This window comes from Cyprinus carpio, chromosome B7, assembly GCF_018340385.1.
Source record: "Cyprinus carpio isolate SPL01 chromosome B7, ASM1834038v1, whole genome shotgun sequence".
NCBI lineage: Eukaryota > Metazoa > Chordata > Actinopteri > Cypriniformes > Cyprinidae > Cyprinus > Cyprinus carpio.
In genome coordinates this window covers 31,819,541-31,831,376 of record NC_056603.1, presented here as the reverse complement: position 1 = coordinate 31,831,376, position 11,836 = coordinate 31,819,541, and the positions used below count along the sequence as shown (strand labels likewise).

General features: G+C 36.5%; 1 protein-coding gene across 1 annotated transcript in view; it reads left to right on the top strand.

Moving 5' to 3' along the window:
- Positions 1-271: 271 nt before the first annotated feature.
- Positions 272-11,836, top strand: part of LOC109046288 (NACHT and WD repeat domain-containing protein 2-like) — a 60,949-nt gene continuing 49,384 nt past the window's right edge. The window contains 2 exon segments of the mRNA XM_042728343.1: positions 272-1,202; positions 3,320-3,491. Coding sequence (XP_042584277.1) covers positions 1,188-1,202; positions 3,320-3,491 — 187 coding nt within the window. The 5' untranslated portion in view covers positions 272-1,187.

The window sequence follows — 11,836 nt, the reverse complement described above, 5'->3', positions numbered from 1 at the left end:
AGAGCACAGTGCCAACAGGACCCAGAGGGGAAACAGCACAGCTATTGTCGAGAACAGTAAGTTACTTATTTTAACTAACAATATATCTTAACTAATCTCATGTTTGATTAAATAACCATGTTTTTGGTTAAACACACTTGTTCTTTTTTAGGTTTGATTTTGAAGCCATAACAGGATTATGACTTTTTGCGGATTGCAAAAGAAAGTTACTTCATGTATTTTAATTGCATTTGACCTGTGGTTGTATTGTAGACTCCTGTGGGGACAGATGACTTTCAGTTATTTATCTTATTTTTGTCAACAAGCAAGGCATTTCCACAATTCATTTTTTTAACATCTGGTTGCAGTCAGCAGCAGGCTTGTATGTTAGCCTTATGATAAATCTCTGCTCTGCGTGATAAGCTACTTGCAGTGTGTCTATAAGCAGAGCGCATCAGATCACCTTGATGAAGAAAACTGCCAAAACTGCTTGTCTTAGCTGGGTTAAGCTGGCCTTCAAGCCTCACCGGAGCCCTTCTAAAATCAGCCAGCTGACCAATTTTGACCAGGCTGGAAGACGAGCAAAAAAGGGATACTGCAGTCTGTTTTAGGCTGTTTTTTCAGTAGGGCGGTCAATAAGCTCCAAGAACGCATTTGTTTTATAAGAATCGTGTAGTATGTGTTATTTCTGAGCACTTTGTATCTGGAAAAAAAGACGAAACTATAGCATATTTGTCTATCTTTGCGAAGAAAATAGGCGAGGTTTGAGCATTTCCCCGAGCGCGAGCAGCAATGCAGTCCAATCAATTACGTTTAATTCAATTCACTTAAACTTCCAGCGCGCTGCGAAAGAGAAGCATTTATTGATAATGAATTCAGAGCGCTCCTCCTCCTCCTCTCGTACTCCTGCTCGCCGCTGCGCATTAAGAGACAGCTGGCGATGAGAGGAATATCCCTCCACTCTCACTCTCCTCTCTGTCACCTCACTTGTGTTTTCCTCAAGCACTGCGGACAGAATACGCTGTGCGCAGAGCTTTATAAGACACGGCACAAGGAGGATGCGGACCGCCGGGGTTTGGCCAGCGACCGTCACTCACCCGGTCCCCCGGGACTGATTTTCGGTCAAAGATATTTAATAGGCGTATGTTTCGCCGTCTCCGCTGATTTCCGTGGATACCTGCTCGGATATTGTGTGATACGGCTCCAGGATGAAGAGGATGAACGTAAGCACTCCAAGTGTGTTACTGTGCAAGCATGCTGCCTGCATTCGTTGTGCGTTGAACCGCAGCTGAGTTTATTTTGTTTGGAATTGGCTTTACTGTACGATGAACGCGCAACTTTGTCGTCTTCGAATGTGTTTAGCATTTTGGCAGGTGTGATATTATAGCATGAAACGCAACTAAGACAAGTGATCTTCAAGTCTCTTCAATATAAGATTCGTCGTTCGCTGAGACAGAAAATTGTCCATTGATCGTTGCGTTTGTGCGGAGATGCAGTTCGTGACCGGTTGCATTTACGCGTTTTATCTTGATTACACCAATATTACTGAAAAATGGTATAAAGTGATAAAGTAGACATGATGTAGTGTGTTTTCTTTTCAGTTAACTCTTTATTGCGTGCGGATCTTGCGTTATGGTAATTCCAGGCATTCCTCAAGCAATAAGTCATTTACAACTAGAGATGTGAATCGATTCTGGTTGCGATTCTGATTTCTTTTAACGATTCCTCGACGGTTCCACTAGTAACTCCTTCAGTAAAAAAGAAAAATCCCATTTTTAGGGGGAAAGAAATGCAATAGTGTAATTACATTCGCTGCCCTCATCAGTATTTTTCATTTTGATAATAAATCAAAGGTAATATAATTATTAAAAAAGAATGTTTGCACAGACCTTTGATTACTTTAACCAAACAATACATTATACTTGCAGTATAAGTAAATTACTGTGAGAAAAAAAAACAAATATGATAATATTTCATTCATTCATTCACATATTTATACAAAATATGTCTTATATCTTTAAATACATGTTGCCATATGGTAAATCTCATGTGCCTTTGTTACAACATTTAGGTGGAATTCTTTTACCTTGACAGCATTCTAAAAATGCATCTCTCATGTGAGGGACACTGCAAAGAAGAAACAAGATGCAAGCGCAATAAAACTATCAAGTAAAAGGGTCATAAGAACCATTTGTTCAAAAAGTGGAATACACCATTTTCTCCAGAAAAAAAACTGTAAATTCTTAAGGGAGTGCTCGGTAAAGTTTTACTTAAACAATTCCAAGATTAACCACAGCAACAATCTCATTTTAAAACCTTTTAATTGCCAACTTTTAATTTTCAGGATCTACTTTTAGGTAAACATGTGCTTTGTAAATGGAAAAATACTGGGGTGCAATTCCCAAAATCAACTATGGTAGCAAGTTTCTTCATACCAATAGAGTTAGCTAATGCTTTTGGGAAATGCACCCCATGACAATTAGTTTGTTGCTTCATGTAGTACAATTTATGGGTATTTACCTGTTTATTAAATAGCGTTGTGTAAGTAAGCCTTTTGATTGTTGTGGACATGCCATCTTGAATATTCACTGCCTTAATTTGCAATAGCATACTACTATTTAGTATAGTATGAATAGTATGCTTGAAAATCATACACAGTGATTATTTAATAATAGCGATGAATCTATTCCAAGTTCACTCACTGTTACTATGGTTACAACTAAGGTGAGAATAGAAAACAATATAAATGATAAAGGCTGTATAAACAATAACTTCTGAGTCACACTTATTAATGAATATATGTGTTAATTCCAAACATTTGAAAGTGTGAGTGCAATCTTTTATCCATTAAAATGAAGTGGCTCATAAGAGTCAGTGTTTTGGGAGTCACGCGTTATTTATTTATTTATTTGATTCACTAAAAAGAACCAACTCGTAAGAGTCATTTGTGCAGGAATCAGACTACACTGGCCGTTGTATATTATGAGCAGTATATTCAGTAGCGGTAATAAAATGGAACTGCTTTTGAATTGGAACTAGTTCACATTTGCCATCACATTTACCAAGATGGTTAACCAGATTTGCTTCACTGACAAAAAGAAAGCTGCTTGATTTGAAAGTAATGTTTGTTTGAGGCAAACATCATAGATCAATACACTACTGACTATAGAAAAAGGACCTTTTTGCTCACTAAATTTTGTTTATGCAACTACTTCTCAGTCCTTACGAGTTTCAACCAAACTATGTGCGTAAAAATGCTGCATCCGTCCATCCATTCATTCCCTTCAGTATTTCAAAACCATAATCTTGAGTTCCAAAACATGTTAAATTCTGTTTGCAGCCACGTTGGAAGTCGCCACCCATGTGGCCGTCCGGAGTGGGCAGCAGGCAGCCCTGTCCCCGTGACTCTGCTCTGCGCAGAGCAGCCATCAGTGGCAACGTCCTTGCGCTCCCACCGTTCCATGTCCCCACGGGCAGGAGTGTCCGCGTCTTCATCTGTGCCAACCCTGATGGTAAGAGCATGCAGTAGCTTTTTTCCACATTGTAAATTGAAAAAAAAAATATATATACTGTATATTTGGGGTTCTTTACTGCACCCTTTTGAAGGTGCTTCAAAAAATCTATCTTTTACTCATGATAGATACATGAACGTGTGTGTATGTGAACTCTGGAATCACCCAAACCCAAGGTCCATACTATTTGCAGAGAACAAACACAGTGTTCTGTCAACTAGACTGACACCTGTTAATGCACAAGCGATGTGCAAGACATGCTTTATCATCCACTGTGTTAATGAACCAGATTTTACTGTAATGAATTCAGATGGCAGCGACAGTTCCACATCATGTCGTTTCATAACACATGCTGCCATCCTCAGAGATATGGCCGTTGCTAATGTCTGCAGGACCGCTGTACCATGTGCTTTGACAAGAGCAGCAGTGACAGCAGTTAGTGGAGCCGTCTGTCTCAGCACTGAACATGGGTTTCAACGTTCCACAAAAACACAGGCCAAGCAACCATGACACAAAATATTGTGCTGCTCTACAGTTATACAGTCTCTAATATTAAAATAGGGGAGCTCTCAGTGTTCTACTTGCTCATGGCTGTGGGAAAGTGGTTAACGGAGTGGGAATTTCTTGCTGCTATCCTGAGAAATCTTTGAGAGGTCATCATTCCCACCATCGATTGCTCATTTTTACATCTTAAGCCTTAAACCCAGTGCTGCTAAGAATTGACCTTAGATTTAATGAGTGCCAGGGGAACTAGACGGCACATATGCAGTCATAGATTTAAATATGGGCTGCAGGGAGACCTTAAAATAGTACTTCTAATCTAGGAGTAAACAAGCCAAGGGAAAGTATAAAATGGGTTAGGAGGGAGAAAGAGAAATGGAGAAATGAGTGCAGAGAATTGAGGATGAAGTGAAAGGAGGGAAGATACCGGTGAATAAATTAGATCTGCGCAAGGACGTCTGAAATAAAATGATGACCTTTCAGGCTGGAGGATTAATGATAAAGACTCTTTAAATTGCAGCTATAACATAGGTGCCCTTGTCGTGTATTCATGCATTATTCCTAAATAAAAATAAGAATAAAAACAGGCCATTGTTTATTGTTATTAAATTATAGTATAGAATATTATGTAAAACAAAATGTAAAAATTATTGGTCACACTTTATATTAGGTGGCCTTAACTACTATGTACTTACCAATTTTTGTACAATATAATTATTATGTATGGATATATTAGTGCTTTGTAATTACATTTAAAGCTCTTGCATTTAATGAACATCTGTAGTTACACTGTTAACTACAAACCCAACCCTTACCCCAAAACCAAACCATACCTCAAACTCATTTGCAGTAAATGTGGGAATTTTCCAGAAAAAAAAAAAAAAAAAAACATGTAGTTACACAACAAATCCATACTATAAAGTGTGACCAGTGGTAACACTTTAGTATAGGGACCAATTCTCATATAAAGTAGTTGCTTGTTAGCATGCATACTTATAATATTTTGGATGTTTAATAGTACTTATAAAGCACATATTCTGCATAACCATATTTTACATCCATAATTCTATCCAATACCTAAATTTAAATGAGCAGTTTATTGAGACAAATGTCATGGTTAATGGTTTGTTAATAGTGAGAATTGAACCTTAAAATAAAGTCTTACCTGACCAATTTATTTAAAAAAAAAAAAAAAAAAAAAAAATCATAATTATTTTTAATTATAAGGTAAAATGTGTCTTGTTAAATACTTTTTCATATCTCAATTAAATATGAAGAGACAGCTATAAATAAACCATTCAAGCATAAACACTGTGGCACTCTTGCTGTCAAAACATTCTTTATTTTGTTTGACTATCCTGACCAACCGACACAGCAACATTGGCTCAACCAATGTGTGAGTTTGGGGCAGGACTGACTGTTTGTTCAACCAGTGGCAGACAGAGCGAGTGTTTGGAAAACTAGTTTTAAATAGTCATTATGTTTGCAGTTTCATTTGGTGAAGCTGGCAGTATATAAACCACACATTTCAGCTTTAAATTTAATAGCTTTCTATTTATTTCTCCATAGGATTTCCGCATTTAAACATCATTGTGCATAAACTCATTTAACCATCAATGAATGCAGTACATGCTGGAATACTATAGAGTCCGAAGCCTACTGCAATAGAAAGATACTACAGGGATTTTGTCCGCAGTCAGCCCTGAAAAGCCAGCTGCTTGAAGATGCTTTAGTGAGAGGCAGAGGTGATTCTCTGTGCTGAGAGAGTGTGAGGTGGAGTGTGGAATCTGATGTACTGGACCTGTAGATGCACAACTCAGAGGTGATGTCAAGGTAGAATTAATGATACTTTCAGTGGCTGAACGAGCCAGCTGGGCTTTGGTGCAATGCTCTTTCTCCTTAAGCACTAGAGGGAGCAATTTATATGTCGCAGAATGACAAAAAGGGAGTTGGCCTTGCACACTTTGTTGTCCGACAGTCTTACACGTCTCACTCTCATACAAGCCTTGACTTGAAAGGAATGATTTCAATTTGTGTTATTGAGCTATTGTCGAAGTCAGCTCTGTGATTTAGGGGGTCTACCAGGGGCAGTTAGGCCAGCAGTTGCTGGAGTCTTGCTGAGCTTGAGATTGAGGCTTTGAGGAAATGAATGTGATAACATTTATACGCTCGTTTGGTTTTTTGGTCTCTCTGTAGGGTAACCAAGGGCGACTAGAGTTTTATGTGCAAGAGTTTTATTCTGCTTTAAGGACCTTGAATTTAATGCCGCTGTGTTGTAACAGTATGTGTGGAGTTAGTCAACATGATTTATTATAGTGCATTTACTGTGTTTTAAATGCTGGGCTAAATCAAGCCTTGATACTCCTTTTTTGTTCATAAAAGTAATTTTTTATGTCATTATAATTTTTTTTATTTATTTTTTATTTTTTTTTACTTGATATGATTATTCGGTAACCACTTAAATTTTCAACCCAGGCTCATTTACATTTCTGCAACACTGCTATTACGTACCTTACTGCACGTTCATAGAAGTTTCAAAGTGAAACGTCCAGTGAGTGGCGTTAAAATGCGGGTTCAATACGTGACCCTGGAACATATTTGTTACGATGATATAGGCACGTATTGCTGTGTTTGTATTACATTGCTTCAGGTACATATTGCGGTGGTTTGTAATTCAAATATCAGAGGAATCTCGCTAAATTAAATGCTCTATCGTGTTGGAAATATCCCCTACACCAAACCCAACCCTAAACCAATCTGATAGAGTTAACAAATGAAAAAGTGATATAAAAACATATTTGCTGATGCAGCCATGCTATTTTAAAGGTGGCATATCATGAAAATCTGACTTTTCCAGGTTTTAAGTGCTATAATCAGGTCCCCGGTGCATCTACCAACCAAGGAAACGTGAAAAAGATGAACCAACTAACTTTGTTTTGGTAAGCCTTTTTCTGCAAGCATCGGAAAAAACAAGCGCGTATGATTTCTTTCCGCTAGTGACGTTGCAAAGGGATCTCATTATAATATTACTGTGAAAGTTTGAGCAAAACATGCTAACTGTTCTGTCTTTGGCTGCACTGACTAGCACAGAACACTATTTAGAGTCCCAGCCTCAGAGGAGACAAGAGAGCAGTGGAATTATTGATTTATTTACTGTATATTGCTGCTGCCACACAGATCTAAAATAAATATGCAATTTATTTCACTGCTGTTTACCTTCAGAGACATATCCAACAAACTCATGTTTGTTTTTAATGTAAACTTGTGTGTGTGAATGAGAACTTAGTTTAGTACTCACATGCTGTGACCACTACTTTCTGTACGTGTGCACTCAGAAAAAATGTACAGTATATAAGAAGTTTAAACTCATATGGTTTAAAATGCATGATTTCAGCACGATAAACATGATAATCAGAACCAAAACAGATGTTTTTTAGCAGGTACAAGCTGTAACGGCACAGCTCTATTCTGGAAAAGGGGGCGGGGAGCAGCAGCTCATTTGCATTTAAAGAGACAGGCTTGAAAAACAGAGTGTTTCTGCTTCCATTCAATATAGCCATTTTCAAAATAACATAAATGATCTGTGGGGTATTTTGAGCTGAAACTTCACAGACACATTCTGGGGACACCAGAGACTTATATTACATATTGTAAAAAGGGGCATAGTATGTCTCCTTTAACTTCTTTGTGTGCATTTGAGCTGTTTTGTTGAACCGTAGTTTCACGGGGTTCGTACCGGAGCTCTTCATCAATCAAGTGCAACACCGTGTCGTGTGTGCTACCGAGCAAACCTACTGAATTAGGAAACTCATGCATATGAAACTGGATATGTGATGACATGTTTAAAAGTATCAGTTTTCAAATCTCGCAGCATGTTAACATTGTTATGAATTCATGGCCTAATATTCCTCTAGTAATTATGAAAAATTAGGCTTTATTAATCAAAAAGTTCCCTGTGTTTTACTGCCTCTAGTGTTCATTTCAACTGGAAACAGCGATTCGTATGTATAGGTACGTTTTTGACAGAAATGTAGGTAGAGGCACATACAGTATTTACAATGAGCCTATGTTGTAAATTTTAGATTCAATTAGGATTTTGACCAAACTGACTTGTTGGGATGGCCACGTTACTTTTTTGAGGAAATATCTGAATGATGTACCCTCAAATGAGATGAAGAAGATAGTTTTGTGTTTTAAATGCAAGTCACCGCCTCTATTTCACTGCAATGATTCACACTCATTGGTTGCCACCTCTGTAGATACACTACTAGCATAGTTTTGTTTAGTCATGAGAAAAGCAAAAATTAGACACACTTTTACTATTGTACTTTACACACAGACACAATCTGGAAATCCAATCAGTATCTGTATAAAGGGTGTAAATTACTTGGTAAAAAATAGAACCATACCATTCTCCACCCACGGTTCTGCGGTTCAACTTAAATCTGACAAGACATCTATAATATGGTTTGTTAAATATTATGGGTGCTCAGACTGATCGGCTACCGATCGCTATCAGCCAATAATCGGTTTGGGCTGTCTCTATAAAGGCCGATCTCATAAACCGATCCCAAGCTGATGACACACTTGCCATGAGAGGTTTGGCATTTCATGCTCATGTTAATGGATTTAAACATTTACACTACACCTGGCAGTGCGTTCCAGGATCGGTGCGTCTGCAGCAGCTCAGCGATAGTTTCTGCACCAAGTCTATTTTTGCTTTGCTGCAAGCGCTGAATTAATGTAACAGCGCATTGTTTGCGGTAAATATGAACATAGATTGACACAAAAATGTAGCAATTACACAATAAATGCATATAATTAAAGTCTACTGTGTTTTACAGTCAACACATATGGCTTTTTGGCTAGATTTAAAGGAAAAAAAACTTCAGATAAATAAAGCAATAATAGACAAAGTTCTTTATGAACTACAGGATTGCTTGTAATAAAGGTTTAAATGTAAAAGAAAAGGCAGTAGAGCTGACTGTTTCTGTCAGTGGTAAATTTTAATTTTGAATGTTTGTGATGACATTGGAAACATAGTTTAAATGTTTTGCCACTTGCTTGAGCAACTTAATGTATAAATCTAGAAGTAAAATGCATTGAATAATGTGTTGCTTATATTTATTGTATTTAAACACATCTATGAAAGACTGTATTACTGTACTGAGTAAAAAAAAAGAATCACAATTCTGAAAAAGCATTTTCAGTTACAATGGTTGGATTTGAATCAAAATAATGGATGAACAGATAACAGATGACTTGGCCGGGTTTTCTCAAAAACAATTCATCTTAGAGCTTAAGAGCATTTTCTACGAGTCATTTTGTGATCGTTCGTTATTGTTTCACGTCGGTTATTAAAATTTTAATCTAATGCTGTGTTCCAGACAACTCGGATTTAATATAATATAATATAATATAATATAATATAATATAATATAATAATATAATATAATATAATATAATATAATATAATATAATATTATAATTGTATTTTTTTACTTCAAACATGTTAAAAATATGTAAAAGAAAGGGGAAAAGGAAAAAAAAATACGAAAAATTGTATTTGTTGATTTGTTTTTGTTTTATTGGTACTCATTTGAATATTTATTATGTGTTTTTTTTCCCTTTTTTATTTTTAATAGTTCGAAATGGAAATGAATAAATGAATGAATGAATAATATAATATTTTTATTATATTATATTATATTTTATTATATTATATTATATTATATTATATTATAGGGCATTATACGTATAATATTATACTTTACATAATAATAATACCCCCCCCCCCCAGTATTTGAGGTATATTTCCTACATGATTTATTTTATTAATTTTTTTGTTCAGTCATTAAATTTAGATGTGTATTTCTATTTTTTCTCACCTTTTTAATTATTTTTCATGTATAAATTCATTTAAATCAACAACAAAAAACAAGTAATAGAATGTACAATAAAGTACAATCAAATCCTTATATTATAATCACATTGCACTTAAAAAAAGTTAAAGGTGCAATCTGCCAATTGTCCTGCATGTGACCGCATAAATCGGTCTTCTTACGATGCACTTAGGGCTAAATGATTACTCCAGAGCAGATCTACGATGATTTTCAAGTGCTACTTAAGTTATGCTGCTTTTGGGAAACCGACTGTAATATTAAGATCAATCGTACTATCGTTTTTATGAACTTCTTAGGCTTACGAAGCTTTTGGGAAACGCAGCCCAGATCAGAAGCAGATTCCTGTGTGAAAGTACAATAAGTCCACCCTGCTTCTGCACCATTTACGTACCGCAAATGGACTGCATACGTACTACAAACGGAGTATTTGTGAACTGGTGTAAAAGGCCACCTCGCATACGTACAGCTCACGAAATCAGGCTTGTGCTGTCTGTAAGTTATTGTACAACAATTACGCACTGCAAGATCAAACATTAAGGTGAGATAATAATATATATATTTTTTTAAATTTCTAAAAACTGCCCCTTCCACCCCTCAAATTAAAAAAATCCCCCTTCACAAGAGTCACCTAAGAGGGGAATTCCCCCCATTTTCAAAAATGAAACACATACACACAAAAAATAAAAAAAAACCCACAACACATAAAAACCACAAATAATTCCACATGATAAAAAGAAGACTTTAGATACTGCTTCCTGTGATCGACGATCGATGATCGGCCCTTAAAAAATTTGATCGGAGCACCCCTATTAAAAATAACAAAACGTAAAAGAGACAGAGTTCTAATGTATGTTTCTGTTGTTGGAAGCATTCTAGCCTCCCGATACATTACAACAACAGCGATTAAAAAAAAAAAAAAAACAAACATGTACAAACCCGTCACTCTTTGTAAACTTTGTTCAATGCGAGTGCCGTATGCTAGAATATGACCAGTCATATGCTGTCAGAACAGCAGTGCTAATGCTTGCTAAAGAACTACTGAGTGTACCTGTTTGGATTATTGGTGACATCAGCCAGTCAGCATTGTCATTACTTCATTTTCACAGGCTTCAAAATAAGTCACATGGCATTCACAGATCAGTTGACTGGCTCAGAAAAATGTGAACAAGATCAAAGATCAGCAGTTGAGCTATTGCATTGAGATGAATGGAAATGCTAACAGACAGCATTCTCCAGGTACTATAGACCTTCTCGGTTGAGTCAGTATTAGTATGGTTGGCTAATTGGCAATGTGTTATTAGCACATTTCGGGAGTATCATCCTATGAATGGCTAATTTAGAATCATCTCTGCATATTAAATTATCATAGTATTTCTAACAGAGAAAAGATTAACACACTTCAACCTTTAATGCAACATTGCTTCATAAGCAATGCATTCAAAAACCCTCAAATGGCGTATAATAATGATAGATAATTATGTGCTTTGAATATTCAGATAATATTTTTGCCTTTGAGCATTTGGTAATTAGTTTACTAATGCCATGGAGCTAATGGATTGCCAACAGGAATGTGTTTTAGTCACAGATGGGATTTCATTTAGTCGTTAAGCACACGCGGTCAGGCGCCTTTGATGGGGAGCAATTCTCATTCCATCGTCCTCCATCTTGCAACCTCACCTAATCCCTAAGAGTCTTGTGCTTCAGCATCAGACAGCTGTATCAATACTGAGCTCATCTATATGCGACCATCCGTTCAGAGCCCGTGCTGCTGGAAACACATGTGAAAGCCCCATGGGATACGACTGCACAAAAGCTTGGGATCGAAATGAAGCAGATATTCATAAAGTATTAAAGCATGTTTAGAACATGGTAAGTGACTGTAAAAAGCTTTTAGCTTAAAATGTTATTGATGGTAATGTGGTGTGGCATACTATACAGCTC